General features: G+C 41.6%; 1 protein-coding gene across 2 annotated transcripts in view; it reads right to left on the reverse strand.

The window, feature by feature from the left end:
• Nucleotides 1-23410, reverse strand: part of dok6 (docking protein 6) — a 42923-nt gene extending 19513 nt beyond the window's left edge. For both annotated transcript variants that reach the window (XM_034571998.1, XM_034571996.1), the window contains exons 1-2: nt 23140-23410; nt 2479-2586 (exon numbers count right to left, since the gene is read on the reverse strand). In XM_034571998.1, coding sequence (XP_034427889.1) covers nt 2479-2586; nt 23140-23205 — 174 coding nt within the window. In that variant the 5' untranslated portion in view covers nt 23206-23410. The remainder of the gene's footprint in view (nt 1-2478; nt 2587-23139) is intronic.

Below are 23410 nucleotides of genomic sequence, written 5' to 3' on the forward strand. Positions count from 1 at the left end.
CCGGCTTCTCATCTCTGTTTGTGTTTAGTGTGTAACTGTGCATGTTTGAGCCTTTCCCTTTATGTGTGTGTGTGTGTGTCGGTGTGTGAAATTGTGCATGTGAAGCTGTGTATATAAGGGAGAGATTTGGGTGCATTTCCAGCCTACGGCGCGAGAGTCTGAGCAAAGTGAATCTTCTTTCTTCTCCTCCTCTCATATTAAAAAGAGCGGCAGTCGACAGACAGGCTGGGGACTTTTTGAGGCTGCACTTACGCTGTGTTCACGTCATATCATTGAAACCTTAATTACAAGCAGCTGCGGGCTAAAAGACCATTCACGTCACCCATTGACTAGTAATTCTGAATCAGAGATATTGGAAATTTCTGACAGTGATGGTGAAAAAGATCCACAGGCAAGTTAACAAACTGTGGCTGCAAATGCACCATGGCCATTAGTAACTACTGCCCTGCGGTCGAATGCCTCCACAAACCAGTGTTGTTTCAGTCTACATAAAATTATTTAACACCTTTGACCTTTAACCAAATCTAAACAGTTAAAGCTTCAATCCAAGCTAGTTAAGCTGTGAATAAATTCCCTAAAGGCAGACTTGTGATATCTTCAACAGACCAAAAACATGTTTTGTGAGGCAACAGTGACCTTGACCGTTGACCACCAAATTCTAAATCAGTTCATCCGTGAGTCCAAGTGAAAGTTTGTACCAAAGTTGAAAGGATTCTCTGCATGTGTTCCTGAGTATGTTCACAAGGTAAAATGTGGTTTTGAGGTCACAGTGACCTTGACCTATAACCACCAAAATCGAATCAGTTCATCTTGAACTGAACGTTTGAACCAAACTTGAAGAAATCCTCTAAAGGCGTTCTTGAGATATTGTGTTCATAAAAATTGGACAGACTGAAATCCAGAAAGCATAATGCCACTGGTTGTCAACAACGCGGAGGCATATGAAGTAGAGATAAGGGGTGATGACAATAGAATGACAGTAGTTTTGCAGGTATTTAGTCATTAAAGTACAGATACGATTTTGCAATTTAATATGTAAACGTTTGGAGGAAATCCATCCAATAGTGGAAATAAGCCACTAGAAACCAAATATGCCAACTTCATTATGAAATTTGGCTTCATCCTATGGTTGAATTTCTGCACAAAATCCCAAGGCAATCTATTTAGTAGTTGTTGAGAGGGAAAATAAAGTGTGAAGAAAAAGCCAATCCCCTTTGTGTTGGTTCTGTAAATCAGCCACCAGTGCAGCCTATTTCCTCCCAAAGCACTGCAGCGTTGAATGAAGCCCTCAGACGGGACCTTTCTTGATCTTTGTGGCGATGCATTACCAGATGCACTGATGCATGTGTGCACTCATCGCTCACTCCAGCGCTGGTGTATGAGATGCCGCTGGGTCTGGGAGAGGGGTTTCAGCCACACAGGATGCCCCGCGTGACAGCATGATGTAGTAGGCAGGGAGATACTTCATTCGCAATACATGACTTATACCGAAGCAGCGAGAGATGCAAACAAAGTGGATAAAAACATCTATGCCATCAAATCTCTCAGATAAGCATGAGTTCCCCTGCATTTGGGTAAAATGAGGGATTCAAGAAAATACTGAATTCATAATCTTAGGGTGGAAGAAAGACTTTTACAGAATACTAAATCATCTATCAAACATTAAAAACCTTGAGTCCACGTCCCCTATCATCTGCCATTATGTCCTCTCTGTCGAAGGTACCACTCCTTTAACTTCATCTCCATTCACCAGGATAATGAGCCATAATTGGAGTATGTCAAAGGGTTTAAGAGGTGGGGACAGAGATATTATTCTGGATTAGTACTTTCAAAAGAAAGAGGAAAGGCCCCTGAGAACTAGATAGAGGTGATGAATGCATCTCAATGGGTCCTTAACACCATCATCTGTGGCCAATGGACTTATATCACTTATATCAATTCAAATAACAATTCGTTCAAATTAATACAGGAATTATTGATATCCACAGGAGATTTAATGGCACATATGAGATTTTAGGATTTGTTATCAAAGACTTTGGTATTTTCTAGATGAACGGTTCTCTAATGGTCGTTTTAGAGAAAAGGGTTGAGGCGTTACCAAATCATTCAGACTCAAACTCTGGAGATATCAATATTGATTTGTAATTTCATGGCGATCTGGACAATGCATGTTGCGTCATCTTAATCGACCAAAGGATTGACTTCTCGGCTTCCTTAGGCCTCACCGCTCACAAGAAATAAATTCAAACCCTTTTCACATAAATAAAAATTCATCCACAAAGTTTCCAGTACCAAATCTTTCTCGGACTCTATATTTATGGTAGTAAATATATGTATTTAAGTACCTAATTGATAAGATGGGAAAACTAAGAGGAGATTTTCATAATCCATTGAGTGTGTGTGTGTGTGTGTGTGTGTGTGTGTGTGTGTGTGTGTGTGTGTGTGTGTGTGTGTGTGTGTGTGTGTGTGTGTGTTTACCTTGTGGAAGCTTCTGAAGTAGGCTGCCTTCTCGTCTGGGTACTTTTCTAACCGGCGGGGACCTTTACTGGAAGCTTTCTTGAACACCAGCCAACACCTCCGGAAGATCTGACAACAGAGAGCGATAGTAGCCCCGTTACACAAACACAAATCCCCTGAAGCAAAGGAAACAGACATTGGTAACTGGAGAAACAAACTACTGCAAATCACCAACTCACTATCCAGAGAGGTCTAACCACAAAATTATAACCAGGACCAAGAGAACTGAGGATGAAGTCAAAAAATCTACTCCACCAAAGCACAGAAATCAAAGCGACCATCTAAAATTCTAGCTTACTATTAATCACCAAAATCCACTACGAACAAAATGTCCAAATATCAAAGCAAATGATGACATTAAAGGAGCTGTGAATGCCCTTAAAAATATGGACTGGCCTTCGGGTACATTTCTGTTGCATTATTGGAAGGCACTGACATAATGTAGATACCAGTGATTTACTTTGATTCTGGCCTTTATTAATATGATTCCAAGAGAGTTATATTTTCTGTGACTAAAAGCCCCAAAAAAGAAGAAATGGGAAAGTAAATTCATCTTTCATCTCATGTATCTTATGAAGTAAATATGTCTGCTTACATAATTCTTGGCATATATTTAATTGTAATGTTTTAATCTCAGTATTTGTGCATAAGATGTGTTGGAGTATCCCCATAACAAAGGTTTCCTGAAATTCGACAACTCCACAGCCAAATTGCAAACCTTGATATATAGTACAACAGATATTTAAATTGTAAAAATATTTTGCCGGAAAGAAATGTGGGTTAGAAAATATAAAAATCATTTCATTTATTAAATAATGTTTATAGTTATTAATTAATATACCAAATTCAAGATAATTAATGTACTGTAATTAATTTATTCATTCATTTCTCAGTTGTACAAAGCATTGACTAGTTAATCCATTTATTACCAATAAAGTAAATAAGACCTCACAGACAGCGTTTCAGAATATGTGTGCATATCTAGTAATGCTCCAGGATTGAAATAAAGCAAAATATCGAATGACTTGTGTTCCTGAACAAAGTGCTCACTGCTGTACGAGCTTAACAACTGTATAACTGAGTTTCAACCTTGACTAAATGCTTCCATATATTAAGGGCTTTGCAGCACAGACGCTTTGCTTTCTCTTTCCACACAATGTGCAGACACACACACACAAACACTCTCTCTCTCTCTCTCTCTCTCTCTCTCTCTCTCTCTCTCTCTCTCTGGTGCAGTAAATTACTGTACATTGTATTGATTACTGGACCACAGTCTGGCCCATCCACGAGCTGAAAATGACACAAATACAGGGTGTTGTATATCTGACTACTTCAAGGTCAAATCACAGGACCACACAAGTGCACACTGACATTTTCTCATACAGTCTATTATTATCTTATTACATGTTTATTCCTTCACTGACATCTTTAGTTGGACAATCCGCTGGCTATTTGCCCCGTGCGGGGGGTGCATTTAAAAAGCAAGAATTCTCAATAACATCCTCCCTCTTTAAACAGCCCGTGTGAAGGTGTAAAAACCCAGTGCAGACTGAGCAGAGCAGCTGAACGTCAGAATTAGTGTGATGGCCAATAGCTTATGAGTCCTTTGTGGTTGTCTATCTTTAATAGTGGGACCGTTCTATATCCTGGTGGAGACAGCTGCTATCACTCTGCCTGATGTACGATTGCCTTGGGCTTCATGGTTGTGTTGGGGAACCATGGATGTACGATTAATTTGTTTACTCAGCTGGCGTACTTCATAAAAGGCCCGCTGAGTTGAACTTGGCACTTTGCAGTAATTGACTAGAGTGGATCCCTAGGTCCTTATCGGTCTGCCTTGATGGGCCTCCATTCTAGTTAAGTGTTGCCCAGGCACATTTTAAACAGCAAACAACACAGCAAAGCGCACGGCACATTCGCTAATGCATCGTGTGGACCATCGTCTACACCGTCCATAAAATCCTTAAAAGAAGCAAGGAGACATAACGGGCGAAGGTGACAACGTCTTGCTCCAAATTGAACAAACCTATGTGACACAAGAGTGCATATGAATCAATTTTGGCGATGGCCATTACCACATTTGTGTCTTCAAAACAGTCAAATTAAAGATAGCCTCAATTCCCCTTTGGGAGCTTGAGTCAATGCAATGCTTCCTGCATGCCGCAGACGATGTAATTCACCCTAGGAGTGCTCAGATTAAGTAATTATACCAGCACAAAAGCAAGCTCAGGGAGATAGCTTGTGCATAGGGGGTATGAATGGAGAGGGCTTAATTTTGCCTGTTCCACAGTTGTCAATGTTTTGTCAAGGCAGACCTATTCTTGGGCTGGTGGTGGGTCTTATTCAGAGGCACTCTTATGCTGAATGTAATTACACAGACATGAATGAGACTCTCTGCTGGTTTGGTGTGACTCATTTAATGGGAGAACAGTGCAGAACACACACCGTTTGACACTGAAAACCAATTCGCCAGCTTCAGAAAATAAAGAAACAAAGAACAGATGGCGAAAAAATAAGTTCGTCCCAGTTTTTGCTTTTTGAGCTTTTATCTGATTACGTCACTGTGAAAGCAGTTTTACCTGTAACCACCCACCTGTGGGTACCCCTGTGGTCAATTACACTAACTAGCACAGCAAAGCTATCATTACACAGGATTGGACAAAAAAATTATAATATCTTATGTGGGCAAAGTGGCAGGCTTGTGACCAGAAAGCAGCAATGTCCCTTGCTTTGATTGCTGCAGAGAGTTAAGCTGATCAGGCAACTTTGTTTTCAACAGGCTCTATAATTCTGATTGACCTGCATCTCATCAACAATGTCATGTGATTTTCTGATGTAAGGTCCCTTCAGCCTTGAATCGTGATTTACTTCCTTCAAGTTCTAATCTTGTTTGTTTTACTTTGTTTCTTGTTTTAACAAGTCCTGTCCTCTCCAACTGTGTGTGTGTGTGGGTGTGTGTGTGTGTGTGTGTGTGTGTGTGTGTGTGTGTGTGTGTGTGTGTGTGTGTGTGTGTGTGTGTGTGTGTGTTAGGGTCCTCTTTATAAGTAAACAAGTAAACAGATCAAAATCAGATGGAAATGTGAAGAAAGCAAATGATCATTTTAGTTCAAATTGCCTGTATGTTTGTGTCAATATGTGTTTGTATGTGTATGAATGCAGAAACACAAAGTTAAGTTTTATCACACACAGTATGTGTCACCTTATTCCGATTGTTCTCTTAGTCCCACAGCTCATATGCTGCCAGCTACATGATAACTCACCAACCGAGAATAATGATGTACAGGCATATCATACAGACTGTTAATGACTAACAGTCAAAGGCTTTTAATATGATGACTCCATGAAATCCCCACTGAAATGCCTGTGAAGTGGCCAATGATAAGCCACAATTTGAGAAACATGTCAAATAGAACTGCTTGAAAATAGTTTTCACAAGCAGCCCACTACCCATTCAATTTGTCTGACCTTGATCAAATGGGCAAATTAGAATGGGAGGAAATAACCAAAACTCCCAAAAGCATTTGTATTTTGCGCATGTACCATTACCACAAAATGTAAGAAATCCACTTTGTATTCAACCTACAACCTGACAAAAGGTGAAACATTGTATTGGATATGACTGAGATCCTCTTCCTTGAGTTCTGAAGTGCATCTTATATGAGTCTATGCTATCAAAAAAAGAACAACCACAAATAGCACAGCAGGGAGAAAAAAATAGGCAGCAGCAAAAGCAACCAAGTGGAGAGAACATTTCAAGGGCGATCCCTTCAGTTTTAGGAAGGTCTGTCTGTGGTGAGGAAAAACACTTCAGGAGGCACTTGGCAAGGTTCAGCTAGTTCATCAACACCAGCTCTACCAGAACAACCACCCTGAGACAGTTGTACGAGAGGACCGGAAGAGGGATTAGAGCCAGAGTATGAGCACAGACAGACAGATGGAGGCAAACAGTTGCTCTCATTGAAGGTGCAAAATGGAACTGAACACGTCTCTTTACATATAAAACAACCCTGATGAACTCTTTTAAGTTCAACTTGGATTCCTGACAGGTAGTTTTGTCATATAAAAGAACCTGAGAGGTCTGCTGAAGACTCTCAGTGGTCAGACACCTCATGGACCCCCACCCTCTGAAGTCACAGACATATTCGGCAACTGACCTCAAACACAAAGTTGATTCACTTCACGGAGCATTATCAAACTTTGGCCATTATTGAGGAACTGTCTCGCCTCTCAAAAAATATGGGACCTATTCCCCCCACAGGCAAAATCGCTTGTCATTCGGATGAACCGAGGAACTTTCTAAAGATATGAAAATGATTTCCAATGACAGCCCCTGCTTCAGGTAAATGACTAATCACACGGCAGAGTAAAAATAGCCGTCTGATAGATTCTCAGGAGTGCGAGTGAATAGTGCAAGAGAACTGTAATACCTCAGAGATGCAAATGCGCTCATAATTCCTCTGATAGTTAATGAAAAACAAGGTACAATTGTAGGAAGGGTTGCGTCCCTACAAAATCTCTGATTTGAAGACAACTGCTGCTGCACTTACTTGGCAATAGAAGCTATGAGAGCACTTCAATCAAGACAGTTCTTCAACACTCAGGCATGATGGTAACAAACCAGATTTAGCTGCTGTGTTGGATGTAGAAAAGTGAATCTCAGATCAGAGACATGCTTCCAGAACACAATTTAACTATTGAATAGACTGACACACATTCATCGTCCCCAGATGTTGAATACCGGCTTTTGGGGTCCACCGACTTTCCTGTAGCTCCACCATGACAGTCGTAGCAAAAAGTTTAACGTCTTGTTAACAGTTAAAAGCCAAGAAATTTGCTCAAGATATCCACCGTCCCTAGAGGATCATTTATTGGTATTTTTATGATCATCTAGCTTATTGCTTGTAAAAACTGCACGTCAATGTTATCATGAAATTAGCGAAACAACAACTACTTTATGGATCGGCACAGATTGGCGCAGTTTAGTCAAACCACTTTGAATATTCTCTCCAGTCTGTTTTAAAACAATTTACTTTTAATTGAAACACTTATACTTATACTCAACCAATACTCAAAAACATTGAAAAAATGACACAGTAATCATACATGTTGTTTTTTTTCTCTTAGCAACGGAGCTCATCAAGTCTTCGTGCTCATTCAGCTCTGCATAAGGTTTAGTGTTCCCCTGGTGATAATGATGCCTGATGGACTATGACAGACCAGGCCCGGCATTATCCGCTCCTGGAGCTGGCAATCAATTTCAGACAGTGGCGGGGTCTGTGCTGCGGTGTCCATCTTTATAATTTGATTTGTTATCCCGTCGGACAGTTGTTACAGCAATCACTGCACAGCGATCACTCCGTCAACCACGACCCCAGCCTCCCCCATCCCCCCCGAATCCTCCCAGGGCTGTTCCACCATTTCAACAACTCTCCGCCAAACGTGACGGCTACAAAAGTTTGTATTAATTGCACCCCTGCTCCCTCTGTCACTCTCCTCCCTCGCCGCTAGCTGTCACCTTTGACTTCATGCATAACTCTCCACCCAACCATCATTCCTCCACCCTTGCTGAACTATATTTTCTTCCGCATTTAAAATGTTTGGACATCCCATAATTTTGTAATTCGCCCCCGACTACAGCTGTTGGCAGGGTGGCGAGCCAGCCGCGCCCCAGTTAATCATAGATTACTTTATCTGGGCCATTCCAAATCCTCATGTGTAATGCAGTGCTACCTCAGCAGCAAGTAATCAACCCCCCACCCCACCCACTCCATCCCAAACAAACACACACACACACACACACAAACATTCCCCCTCCTCACTTTCTCTCCAAGCCTGATTTGTCTCTGTCTGCCCTTCTCTCTCTTCTAAATTTCTCTTCTCCCATTCCTCATCTCTTTTCTTGTGTCTATGCATGATTGGACATTCTCATCAAACATTCATGAGCCAAACTGGTCCCGAAATGTAATATCATAGTATTAGTTACCCTTATTTCATTTTTTAAGGCCCTGGCTCTGACTGGGTGGCATTACACACACAGAGCATTCATTGCTGAAAACTGGATCCTGGTCACAATGTGGCATGAAATATTACGGAAGACAGGTTCCAGCTGATTCCTCGCCAAAGGCAGAGCGTTCGTGTACCCAGTGTGACAGGGACTGCACGTGCAAGTGGGATTAAAGTGAGCACGTAACAGACAGAAATAAAAGCGGGCGAGGAGATTGAGAGAAAGCAAAGGGAGAGGAACAAATATTTTAAAAGGGCATGAAAGAAAAAAAATTGAAGAACAGCAAAGAGGAAAGACAGTTGACTTAAGGGAAAGCTTCCATCCATCAATCCGTTCATTATCATCCTCCACGGGGGGGCGTAAACTAATCCCAGCTGTCATTGGGCGAGAGGTGGGGTACGCCCTGGACAGGTCACCAGTGTATCAAAGGGCCAACATAGAAAAACAAACAACCGTTTGCACTCAAAATCACACCTCCGGTCAATTTAGAGTCTCCAATTCAGCTAACCCCAGTCTGCATGTCTTTGTACCCGGGAGAACATGCAAATGACACAGAAAGACTGAACTGGCATCCGAACCAGGAACTTTCTTGCTGTTAGGTGACCCTGCTACCCACTGAACCACCGTGCCGCCCAGAGAAAAATTCAAAAAGTGAAAATGATTAGGAGGTGGTGAGAGCAACTGTTGAAAAAGTAGTTTCTGAAGAGACCAGGGCCACGGAGGCAACCGGCTGCAGGCCTCCATTAGGATTCATGATAAATTACACTTTTAAATAAGACTTGGTGAGAGCACTGGGGAAAGCTCTTGATGACTACGATTGCTGTATATTTTACAGAAATCCCTCTTCTTCTTACCCCATATTTGAGTCGTAACATCAAGTGAACCACAAGCTGAGATTTCTCAGGCAACCTCACAAAAACTCCTTTCAATTCTCATGCAAATTATCAGCGAGCGCAGGGAAAGTATTTCTACAGTTGTTACTGTGAGGGAGACAAGGGAGGTGTCTGACCCACGCTGGGCAGTGCAGCCTTGAGCAGGAAAACATTAGTTAAAATGTCACACACTGTGCGGATCCAGGCATCACAGTCTCTGTAGCAGAGCATTTTTAAAGCGCAGTACAAAAATAGCATGCCAAATTTTTCTGAAGGAGATGTAGGTCAATATTGAAGTTTCTCTCTCAGGTGCAAGGGAGTAAAGGGAGGTAGCGGAGGGAGGGTTTATGGCGTAAACAGTGTGGCACGTTGCCCGTGTCTGCTCGGATACATGCACCATTCCAGAGTGTTGGGTAAGAACAGAATGGAGCTGACAAAGACGCAGAGAGGAAACACTTTTTTTTTTAAAGGAAAGGAGAGGACAAAGGATTACACTGCAATCATAATCCCATAATCTACCAACACCGTTTTAGAATGTCGCTTACTCCACTGTGGTGAAGTTATTCCATTGCATATTTCAGCCACTATTGATTCCAGTGACACTGAGGTTGGCAGGTACTGTTTGCTACAGTATATGAGGCTGTGCTCGACCCGAATGCATTAGTGAAGCATTTTCACGGTGGGACAATTTTGCTTTAAGTCATCATTATGACAATTGCCTGCTCTTTAAACCATCCCTCATCCAAACCTCTTTATGCATTACAGCTTTAGTCAGCAATCCTCTGCACACACACACATCCACACACGTAGAGCAATTTCCATTTAATCCATGTACAAGGCTGGAGCGTTCACAGACAATAACGTGCAGACAAAGAAGGATTTGACTATGGCAGAATACCCTCGCCGACGAGAACACCACAGACAGAGAGCAGCAATACAGAGCTGTGTTTTCTTCATAAGTTTGGAATGAGTTGTCCACCAGTGTGTACCCTCTAGTCAGGCTGAATGTTAAACTGCACTAAATCCATAAATGAGGGAGAATACGGTCTGCATGCACAAAGCCTCATCTGGGTCTGGCTATAAATAAAGGCTAAGCTTGTATTTCTTCACGTCAGTATGTTGGTTCTCGTGTCGTGAGAAAAAATTAGCATCTAGGCCAACAGGTGAGGGGCTTCTACATGAAAACCAAATATAGAGATTCAGAACCAGCGTGGGCAGTGAATTTAGAGTGAGAGGATGAAAAGAGCTCTTGCCCACGGCCATGATGTAATGCTACCAACTGTCTAGCTTGATTACCATTAGCTGACCGCCTGATTATCATATCAATAAAGACCGTGAAATCGAATAGAGCAAAGAAAAATGTGAGGTGCACACATTTAGCAGAATATTACGAAACACTGAGTGTTTTCCAGGACACTTTGTGCAAGCGTTTGTTATTTGAATTTCTTCAGAAGCCCTAAAAGCAGTAATCCTCATGCATTGGTGCAGTCCCCCCCCCCCCCCTCCCTCCCTCCCCGGAGGATTAATTCTAAAGAGGTACTCGTTCACTGATGTTCGGGCTGCTTCTGTGATACGGTTAGCTGGGAAAGCAGCAGGCTCTGTGTCTGCAACAGCTATTCCCTCACAACCAGAGAGCAGGAGATTTGTGCTCGCTGGAACTAACTTGACTCAGCCACATTTGGTCTGCGAATCAAAAGAGGACACTGAGGGAGTGAGCACGCAATGTGTGCAAGGGAGGGGAATGTGGAAGTGCACTTTTATGTCAAAGAAGAGGGTCCGATGGAGTTTGTCATATTGTTTTTGTCTCATTTCCCTCCAAAGAACACACTCCCTCGGATTAAGTGGGCTGTGATTCAGTGTCACTGTGTGTCTCAGCATGAAATCATTGAGGAATGCAATTATCACTTCGTCCAACAGACGTTTCTCTGAAATTAGAGCGAACAACTGAGAGCATAAGAGGGGGATGAGAGGGAGGGAGGTGTGTGCGTGGATGGGGAGGGAGTGGGGTAACAGCAGTTAATGCTGACCCCAATGTCTGCTCTCACTTCAAACTTCCTTTTTCAAGTTAAATCTTTATCAACTGGTATATTATACCCCATTACAACTCATGATGGGTCAAGTTTGCCTTATTAACTCCATTTTCTTATATCTCATAGATTTCACTTCAAAACTTTATCCAGTAACCTTATGTTTTCAATTGTTTTACGGCTGTAAAGGACCATTACTTTCCCCATTATGACCTTTAAACGATCCGCTCAAAGTGCCACTGCCAAGGCTGCTATATTGTGTGCTCCATTTCCCTTGGCAGTCCTTATCCCAAAAATTCATTCCCTGAACAATAATTGTTGAGGAAATATTAAAAAGCTGTTTAATAGAAAGGGGATCAGATGGCCTTGGCCTGCACTCGAGGTCAGCTCGGCTCATCACAATGGGAGCACAAATCTAAGAAAGCCGGCAGCTTTTGCATGCAGCGTACAGAGTGAGTCAGCCGGAGCGATTTATGCCGCACTGGGCAGGTACCAAACTGTCACCCCGGTGCTCGGCAAGAAGCAAACTGTCACCTCCTTACTATTAAAAGAACTCCCCTGAGAAAGAATAGAGAGAGAGAAGGAGAGTGCAGTACAAACTCAACTCCAAGCAAAACCGAAACAAACAACGCTCCTACACAGGTTGACATGCACACACTTTATTTTCTCTGCTCACACAAGACCCTAAGGTCAAGATTTTTTTATCATCACGTTAATAATACAGCACTTCACAATTAGTGACACATGAAAAACATGTGTTGTTTACTCAACAGCCTGGGAAAATCCAACAAGCCTTTATTTGCTTGTATTTTCAAGCGGATCAGGTGTATTATTTTAATTATTTCTCCTTCAGCAAGACAGTAATAATGTTTACATATGCACAGCACTGAGTAAATTAAGAACACAGGCACGAAGACGAGCTCTTAACACACAGACACACAGCTGAGGCTATCTTTGGCTTCGCACTGTACTGAAAACGCTTGGCAAGCAGGCCGATGAAAGGTAACAGCAGGAGAAGAACTCATTATAGATCCTGATTCAGTTATAAACAAAAGGTAACTGGAACTTTTTTGTTCTTAGAATAACTTCATCTGGTCCACTTTTGAAACGCCGCACACAACTGTCAGCTTTGACAGCTCACCTCGGAAAACCTGATGTGATACAATACTATCAGATCACATATAGACTAAATTGACTTCAGAGGCAGTTTGAGGGGGATGACTGACACAACAACAACATCATCTGAGGAAATCTAATGGATCTTTCTCAGGTTTTTAATTCAATATATAACAGGAGGGACACAAACGTAAAGAAAATCCTTCTGGAAACTGAACATCGTCACAAAATTGCAGACACACACAGACACATGGAAGTATACATGTTCACATACTATATGCACACACATAAGCACTCGAACTGAAAGTGAGCTTATAGCTGCAGAAGAGAGCCCTGAGGGCTGGTCTGCTGATTAATGAGGGGAGGAAGGCGAGGAGAGGAGGATGAAGCAGAAGTGTTAATGGAGCTATGATAGATTCCTCTAGGCCTGGTGTTTTATAGGTGAGTCTCCAGTGTATCTGCACAGTGTAGCAACACACTACCACAGAGACCTGTGAAGCCCGAGCACTGTGTGGGCGGTGAAATATGTGGATCAGATAGACTTGAGTATGGAGCAAAATGCATTCACCTTTTTAAAAATCACGCAGCTAACGTCATTAAGGGAATTGATGTCACCGTGACTGGACATTAATGTATAAAAATAATATAACAATATAAATTATTCAGTAACTTTATTGAAACTAGAAAAAAGAACAAAAGATATTCAGGTAAAATGCGGCTAATTGATAATTCCTCGGCTAGACAACTTTCTAACAGCAGTGACGGCATTGTGATTTATCAGGATCAGCCAATGACTGTAAGCACATTGCTGAAATCTAACTTCTCTCTGTCGGCTATTTAACTGCTTCAGCTAACAAAAATAGTTTTGAATTTCCAGTAGTATAACACAACTTGGGTTAAATAATACAATCTAGGGCTTTGATTCCATTTACACTATCAGTCAGATTAATTATAGAGATATTATGTCAAGAGACTATTATTCAAACTAGCATCTCTGTAAGGCTGTGCCAACACCTTAGGCGCAGCAGTGCTCTGAGCTAAATGCTAACAGCAGCATGGTATCATGGTCATATTGTGCTCACACGGCACGACAACTTATCATGCTAATGTTTAGCAGGTACAATGTTTACCATGTTCACTACTTTAGTTAAGCGTGTTTGCCTGCTAACATTAGCTAATTCCCAACAAACAACATTACATCTACAACTGAGGCTGATGGGAATGTATTTTGTTGGTATTTTCTTAAGTACCGGACAAATAAAACAAGATAAAAATAGATAACCGTTTGACCCGATGATGGTCCGACATGAAAAATCCCCATCCACAACTTATACTGAGGCGGAAAGGAATGTCTAACAAATGAGATGGCAACCCCATCCAATAACTGAGACGTTCACTAAAAATGACAAAACATTATGGCGGCAAAATCAGAGGATAATCAGTCTGCAGATGTCCACTCAGAATTTCAGGACTATCCATCAAGTAGTTGCTCATCATATTCCAGCCTTGACCAAAGTTGTGGACTGACAAACAATAGACTGACTTTATCATCCATCACTGATAAGATGGCAAAAACAATAAAGTGACTGACAAAAACAAAAATGGAAGAAAAATCTAATTAGGCTTGGAAAAGGCAGTTGTTGTGTCAATTTTTACTTAAGATGAAGCAAGTATCTTGTGTGTTGTCAGTGTGAATGGTCTGCTGGGATTTGACACCTCTTCTATTGGGCTGTGACATTCTCCTCCGATGGGATTAGAGAACTTTGCACTTTGGAATGCAGCTCATCAGAAAACATTGGGAACACAAAGCTGATATGGACAGTGCCGGCGTGTTTGTGAATAGATTTCAAAGCGAGGGGGGGGGCAGAAAGCAACTCTGAGACCAGAAAAAGAGAAAAGGTTGTAGGGGCGGAAATTTAAGTTCTGTTTTGTATTTTAAGAGCCTGACTTTGAGTGAGGACAAGAAAAGAGAGTGTTGATACAAGGGGGGCGTTATTAACCACTTGTCTCTTTATGGTGCATTACTTAATCAATTGGGGTTTAGACATTTTTAGCTACTAATAACATTTGGCCCTGTTCAAGACAAAAAAAAGCTTTCTTGATAATTAGGAACAACGGGAATCAATGTCGTGAAATGTTAAAGTGAGGTCAGAGATTTATTTATGAAAGAGACTTTATAATAGAGGCCCATTTTTCAAATTGAATAACGAGCGTTGGGCTGTTGTTCCCATATCTTGCGAGAGATGCAATTCATCAGGGCCAATAAAAGCTGGTAATTTGTCTTCAAGTCTTTGTCTGATGGAGGAAGCTGATGGAAACCAGAGGAAATGACCACGCAGTGTACAGCCCTGCATATCTGTGAATTAATGCATCCATTCCAAACACATCTATCACGAGAGGGAGACCAAAGAAAGTGGCTTACATCCCCCCCCCCACAAGACACAAATAAAATCAGAAGCAAAACAAGGCACATTAAAAAATCCTCTCTCTGCTACAGTTTCGGTTTCTGTTTGGCAAAGCAGAGAACAAAGCTAGATGTGGCCCCCGAATTTAAGAAATCTAACGATCCACTTATCTGCTGATTGTTTTTCCCGAGTCACATTTATCCATGTCTAACACAGCTGACTATGTTTTTGTCTACGCTCCACTGACAAGTACAGTTCCCGGGGTGAAGAAATTCTCCCGACATCCACCATTCTAGACGGCCTGTCATTGTTAATAGCGAGTGCATGAAAGTGGCAAGATCCTATCTTAAATGGCTGTGCCATCTAGGACAATAGACACATTGTTCTCCACTCCTTTTGCCTCAGCCCTGGTGGGTGCTTGTGCGCCAACAAGGGGGAACATACCCACACACCAACACAATGCACACTGTCTACATAAAGGCTGCTTGTTGCTGGATACAAATACCCACTTGTAAGTCAAAAAGAGCTGAGGGAGACAAAAGAGAAATAATTGATAATGCAGTGAGTTATTGTATACAGAGATGAGAGGAAAGCACCAGTGGGTAGAGAAAAGTATGTTAAGGGTAATAACTGTTGATTTTGTTCTCATATCTAACAACCACATTGACAAAAACTGCTTTGTGTGCACTGTTAATGTCTCTGTCACTGTGATGCATTTGTCTCTACAGGCTTAACATCGGATCTCAACAGTCTCCAAAACCCAATATTAAAAAGCTTGTTTTTCCTTCTCAGTTACATGTTTGGAAGCAGCATATAAGAGACCTGCTTCCTTGTTGTCACTTAATGGAAGCCATCGTATAACTGATGAATGGGGAGTACCTTTTTACTGGGGAGTAAAATTGAGGTGCAAATCCAGTCAGACGGACAGATCCAGGAATTTATTATCACTTGGATTAATTTCTCAGGAAATAGTGAATGACTCTTAATGTAATAAGACATATTTATTAGGGGTTTAACAATTTACTCCAAATCCAATATTTAGTGAATACCTCAGGTTGTTTTGTGGTTTTTGCGGCAGGAACCAAAATGTTATACGCCTGGAGGGTTGGATCTCTCAGGGTGATTATTGATTGTGATCTAATTAAACTTAAGCCTAATTTTTACTGCTACTGTGATTGATCATTCCTGATTTGACCAAAATAATGCTGAGATCAATGAGTTTTTACTATTTGGCATAAATTATCAGACAGCTTTCTTTTTCTATTGCAAGAGCAAGACGGATAGACGTAGGGTTGTTTGCCCTTGGATTGAGGGCAGATCTAGTTTTTGAATGATTTAAACTCAATATCTTTCATCCCAAAGTGGATTGTTTTTCGACTGTAGCATTGACAAACTCTAATCCTTCAGTGCAAAGATGGGTAGACACATGGATTTTACATTCATCTCATCAGTAAACATTCCTAATCAGTTTCTAGTAGGAGTATTACGCATGTATTTTGATGCATTTAAACAGTCACAACAAATTACCAGTATTTCGTCCTGTCAATTTCTGTTGTATCGAGGCACATTAAACCTTCTGTCACACATTAAACTTCCCTGAAAGCTTCCAACAAGACCGAAGGTGGAGAGAATCTAATAAGCCCCGGCTGCAGTTGTTGTCACACACAGTCCTTAAATTACACACATTCATTTCCCTAAAAACAGACGAATTTGTGCGAATGCCCAAGATTGCAGAATGGTTAACTCATAAAAAAGTAATTTTAAGGCCCCAAATCCCTTCAATAAATCGATAAACAGGACTGTAAACCCTGTTTTTGCAAATGATATCCTCGTGTTAGGATGATGAATAACCTAAACTCTCAGTCTGTATTATTTGTTTACATCCACACTCTTGGCTGATTGTATTTTCACTCCTCCTCATTCTGGGCCAGACATAATGCATTTTTAATGTGTTTTCTGCTTTGACATTTCATGTTGTGGTTTGACCAAAGCACCCTCATAACTGCACTAAGACAGCAGCAGAGAACAACTTCGTCCCTTTCTATTTTATTCTTGCTATTACAGATTACATTAACAGCGTTTTATATGAGGTATGCATGTACATTTTTAAGATATTTGTTGAGATTGTTGGTTTTAATTTTGTTTGGGTTGGAATGTAAAGGAGGGCAGACAACTCTGCAGTCCAACACACACCACACGTCGTTTGAATGTAAAACGATGCACATTTGTGTGTATATAAGTATATGTATACATCAGTGTATATGTGTATGTATACATATATCATTAAAAAAGGTGATTGACTGTGTTCCCATCTTGCACGATACAAAAAAATCACTGTTATAAAAAACAGTAAGCATACAAACATTCATGGCCAATTACGCACCATGTCACGTCATAACATTGTGTTGGAAAAGAAGCTGCGTCAGCGTCTTGGCTGCAAAAGTAGAGGAGATAAATTATTGCGCTCACCCGAGTATCGTGTTTCCATCACTGCCAATCGGAGCCGGAGCCAATGAAAACCTCTGTTTAACTTCATTTGACCGGAGCGTTAATGTGAATGGCAGATAAAAGCCAGATGTTAGGGGGTGAAGGTGGGTTTCTTGAACAGTGTAAAAGGGGCTAAAGATACAATCTCAGATTTTTAGATGCCCAGTGGCCTCTTAGAATCTCACTGTTCATGTTTTTAAAAACCAACACAGTTCACAGTCAGGTTTCTAAATAACTGTTAGTAGATGATATTACGGCCGGTTAATCATCAACATCTTTTATATAATGTGCCTTCATTTGGTCCATGTACAAATATCAATTATTTCAGTTGTAAAAATCTGAAATTAAGTAAAATTACAATCTCCCTGTTGTGCTGCACATTTGGTTTTATTTAAAAGAAGTCAGTTTGGAGTTTGTTGTGTTGACTGGTGAAAATACTGTGGTGTGAAATAAATCCGTGTGATGTCTGCGTGCACATGAAGTGCTCGGTGTTCTCTTAAAAATATGACATATGTGCCCCTGAGCCAGTATCGGATTTACAGCCGCTTTGAAGTGTCAAAACATGTTTGTGAATGGAGAGAGTGAATGGCGGACAGACTCCCCTGCGGCAAACTTGAAATGACCATCTTTTGTTAGGGTTCCAAGAAAAGTTGGGACGGAAGGTGGGGGGAAATATTAATCAGCTGACCTTTTCCATTTACCACCGTGATCCAAAACCTGGGGAAACATGTACCTGGACTGCGACCGGCACACAAATTACTCAAAGGTCATGTAATTCAGCTTTTCAAGAGAAGTCCACCACACTGATAGCATCAGCCGCTTTTCACCGAGAGGGATAAAAAGAGAGAACCACGCAATATCACTACTGCTGTTTCCCGACTCTGCCAGATTTGATGTTTTCCTCTTTGTGGAGACACTTCACTTGTATTTGGCTCCTGTGAGCATTTGGGTTTGTCTTCGTGTAGTATAAAAAAAAATACTGTACCACACAAAGCCACATGATTAAAATTAATTGAGAATCCACACACTGTTCTCTGGCAGCAGATTGTTTACTTGTTTGTCGAGTGCATGTGTGTGCCAATTCTTCATTGCCGAACCAAGCCAATTTGTGTGTGTGTGTGTGTGTGTGTGTGTGTGTGTGTGTGTGTGTGTGTGTGTGTGTGTGTGTGTGTGTGTGTGTGTGTATGGGCCTTTGCACAGTGTCAGGGGGAATGGCCTGTTGGGGTTACGGAGGGTGCAGTGTCGGGTGATGAATAGGCTGCTTTTGTGCTCAGTCTTTCAACTGTCTGCAAACCGGTGAAGGAGAGAAAGGTGAGAGAGAAAAGGGGGGACGAGGTGAGGGAGATCGCCGGATAAAGCCGGGGGAAGAAAAGACGAGGGGGAGATAAAGTCGGGGAGAGGAGGATGAGCGAGACACTGTGAAGTGTGGGGAGTACAGGTGAGACGCTGGGGGACGAGAGGTGAGAGAATGGGCGGTAAGGTGAGGAAGTGAAGAAAAGAAACGAGAGACAGACTACTTGTGCATTCAAGAACGCGGCATTGTTGTCTCCTCTGACAACAAAGAGACAAAGAAGTTGACTAATGTAGGAAATCATTGCTGTTCATGTCAGCGAGAAAAAAGAAAACAAATGTCCCCGGAGAAAGAGAAAGCGACGAAAAAAAAAAAAAAGAGGGAGAGAGGGGAGAGAAAGTGGTTGGTAATTTTGATCACTCGGCAGAACGAAGGCCTGACCTCGTGGCCTCAACCTTCACACATGACGAGGTTTGGAAATGAGCCAATCACATTGACGGATGCTGATGAATTCAGCCAAAGCTGCTGGTGTTGGTGTGGCCACTTTAGTTCATATCTCATAAAGGGAACCATTCAGCTGTACCACTTTCCAATAAAAAATATTGTATAATACATTTTAACTGACACAGCATTAGAGTAAAGAGCCAGGCGGGAGAGTTAGAAGGTCAAATGTGATGCCAAGTCTTGATGGTTGATATTTGAGAGACCTTTAAACACTTAAAAAATAAAGTATTTAATAAGAATCAAATGAAGAGGAAAACACCTTCCTGACCTAAAACTCTATCTGAGAAGATATCTGCGTATAAAAGATTGATAAATATACGAACAAGAAAGGTGTCTGTAGCACTGATCATCCAAAACTAACAACAACTGAGCGCTGGCATCTAGAGATGAAACAATTAATCAATTATTCAAAGACTTTAACACGTCTACTTTACTAATGCATTAATCTTTTTACGATTCCAGCCTTGAGAATTTGTCCGTCAGATAAAGGCATAACGCCCAAAAATATCTTTCTGCTGCTGAACTTGCTGCTTTTCATTATCTCACGTAATAGTAAACGGAACATTTCTGGAGAGTTTGGGACCATTTAATGGAATAAAACAAACAAACTGAAGACGTCTCCTCGGGCTATGAGAAATTCCAAAGGGAGATTTGATTTCATTAACCAACTGTAAATCAATTTACAGAGAATAATTGGCAGATCAATCCTTAATACAAAACAACATTTGGTTTTGGCCCTATTTGCACTATTATGTAAAATGAAAAAAAAAGGAAAAAATACTGTCTGCCTCAAAGTATCAGAGATTGGTGTGAGTAACAAAACAGAGGTATCATTTCCCAGAGTATTGAAACATGTAAAACTAGAAGGGCACTAGCAGAGTGCCTCCCTCCGCCAAGGCCCAATAGTCTCCTTCAATCAAGCTGCACTGAATTGTACACACTCCTTAGTCTCGTAATTATGCCAGATTTTTGTCATCAAGAACCATGAATTATTCTGTAGGAAATCAGGAGAACATTTTTAAAAATGCCCTATTTTTATAATTCCTAGATCTGCGACCTGATGCGGACCTGCACCAAAGTTTAATGGGTTCTTCCCTGACCCATAACGCATCCTTCAACCAAGTTTCATGGTGATCCGTCCAGTGGTTTTTGCGTGATCCTTCTTAAAAAAACAACAAACAAACAGGAGAGAAAACCTAACCTCCTTGGCGGAGGTAAAGCTGCCCAGTTGTAGTGACAGGACTGACCACTGGAGGATAGATGGACGTCTATGTTGCCGTTTTGGTTGTATTTTGATGAAGAAACAAAGAGGACAGTGCCTCTTTGTTTCCTCCGTATCCCTCTGCTAAGATGCTTAACAGCCAGTCAGAATAATGATGCCTAAAACCACAAACATCATTGAGCTGTTAATCAGCAGATAAAAAAAGTGGGCAAAAATAAAATATACCAAATATTTTGTTTGGGCTCATGTGTTCCACAAAACAACGATTTTCTCCAACTCTGGATATAATTCTCTTCGACCCAGATGTTTATCTTCCCAGTCAGCCCACGCACGTGTGAGTCAGTCACACATTAGGATTTTTCATCTCTCTCAAAACACAACACAAAAAACACTTGAAAATAAAAAATATGCCATTTAGCACCAACAAGATATTTCCCCTCCGCGGTAAAAACAGGAGAAATAATCACAGGGATGTATCAGTGCCTGTTGATTGAGGCATCCAGATCCCTATCCCTGCTCCTTTTTGTTGTTCTGTTCTATCCGATTCCGAATGAGAATAACTAACCCTAGCGTGGACGTATAATTCTTTTCATTCTGTCAACCACCAGCGGGGTCCTCGGAGGCCGTCGCAGCATGGCTTTTCTATGATGAAACAGCAGCAAGCGGGTTGTGGGCTGAGGGAGTGGGCGACCGGGACACAAACACTTTTTCTCCGCAAACAGCAGGATGAGATGTGGACCTGGGAGAGATACAGCATCCATACCTCCAAGCACAGCAGACACAGCATGCATTCTCATCGGCTTCGCAAAGTCATAGGCTCTTCCGCGCATTGCCTCTTTTCATAGATGCTAATAGCCTAAGCAAGATGTCAACAAATGGGGTCGGGCTGTAGCTGTAAAGGAGATAATTTGCGTGCAAACAAAATGTGCCGTGCTTTCGTTATGTCAGGATTAGGTTGTGCGAGTCTTTTAGGGGAAGCAGAGATCGCTCTTGCTCGACAATGATCGCTCTCAAAGAGTCGTCAAAAGAAAAGCAGCAAACAATGGGGAAATGGTGTTGATGAAGCCAGGTGATGATGTGAGGAGGCAGACATCATTAGCCCCCATCATCACACTTCATCAGAGGGAGAGGGAGTGTGCCTGTTCTGTTAGCGTAATGAGCTGGAAGTACGAACAAAAAGCAGATGGCTTTATGAGTCAGACAATCAGCCACTCATAATTGAATATACATATCATTCATTTCAATATAAGCAGTTAAGCCGTTCCCCCCCCCTACCCGCTGTATCTCAATGGAAATCCATTATCGTGACACTGAGGAGCCGCAATCACTCAGAATCAGCCGGAGTTCAATGAGACTTTTCATTACTGGGAATAATTCGCTGGGGCAGAAGGAGAGTTAAAAGTACAGTAAGAATTGTGCTGATGGATAACAGCGGCGTGATAAACGATGTTCCCATTATTATGTTGTCCATCTTGGAATTCGTATGACAAAGTGTTAATTAGAGCACGAATGAATTAGCGGTTGGCTCATAAAATCAGCCGATATAAGCCTTTCACAGACGTATCGGTATTGCCGTTTGCCAATATGAAGCTTTGTAGCGATTTGTTTACATTTCGGGAGAAAAAATTTGTGTTATTACCTGGGACATGGAGGTTGTGTTTTCACTGCTGTCTGTTTGTTTGTAAGCAAGATTGTGCAAAATCTTCTTGACGGATTACTGTGAAACTGGAAGGATGCAGCATGGGTGAAAGAAGAACTCGTAAAATTTTAGCGCGGATATGGATCAGAGGGTGGATCCGGGATTTTTTTTCTTTCACTTTCTTTAACACTGCGAGAAAGAATAATTCATGGATGTATGGATGCTGATGAAAAATATCAGGCACATTTAGGGAACTGATATCTACGAGCATGTGAAACATGGTTAAAGATCCAAATCAAAATCCAGATCTAGTGAGATTTAATGTGGTTTCATAAGGGGACTGCTAGGCCTTGGCGGAGGTATACGCTTTCATGCTCTATACATTTGCTTGCATTTATGTTTTCTTTGTATTTATAGTTATTTACAAAGAAATTAACGGTTCGACAAAAATCAAGCCTTGTTTACATTTCTTTGTCGACATCTTAAGTGAATTGACATTATTTTCAAGTATATACAGTATATCGGCCGATAAATCTGTCTCGGAAAATCTTTTAATCAGGAAATCAATATTAGTAATTTCCTAATGACACGATTACAAAGGGATGTATTTTAAATGACTGTTAAAATTGTATGATGTGGCTGCTGTCAGTCATAATCCTTTGAAAGAATTTAAGATTATTAGCCTTTTGTTTACACAGCATTTTATCTCTGAGTGTTTAGTTTACTATTGTAATTGAGGTTGAAAAAGTGAGTCCTGTCTCACACGCATTCTGCAGCCCAACACAATCTGATCACTGGTCAGGCTCGATCCAAACTTTCTCTGAAGAAATAAAAGTGATTCAGAAACCAGGAAGCAGGATTTACAGCCACATGCACCTGACACTGAGCTGTCAAGTATTTCAGCTCCGAGAGAAACTGCTCTAATCTGTTTCTGCTCTGCCTGCGGAGCAATTAAAGCCTCTGTCTTAATCCCTGATGCTTTCTTCATCCTCCAAAAACCTCCTCTTCCTCCTCCTCCTCCTCCTCCTCGAGGCAGCAAGTGCAACAGTACTCACCCCCAGCTTCTTACTCCGTATCCGCACGTATCCCTGTTTCACTATGTCGTTGAAGTTGGAAGCCATGGTGAGGCGGGAGGGGGGGCGGACGGGGGGGGGGGTGACGCTTCCTGCCCGGAGCCGGAAAAACAAATTCAATATAAAGTAGTCGCCTCTATTTTAAACCTGGCGGAAGGTTTTTTTCGCTGCGACATCCAGCCGGTGGCGGAGGAGGCAGAGCGAGCCGGTGAGCAACCTGCCCCTGCGTCCGCGCTCAGGCTCAGGCTGCCCG

This window comes from Hippoglossus hippoglossus, chromosome 20, assembly GCF_009819705.1.
Source record: "Hippoglossus hippoglossus isolate fHipHip1 chromosome 20, fHipHip1.pri, whole genome shotgun sequence".
NCBI lineage: Eukaryota > Metazoa > Chordata > Actinopteri > Pleuronectiformes > Pleuronectidae > Hippoglossus > Hippoglossus hippoglossus.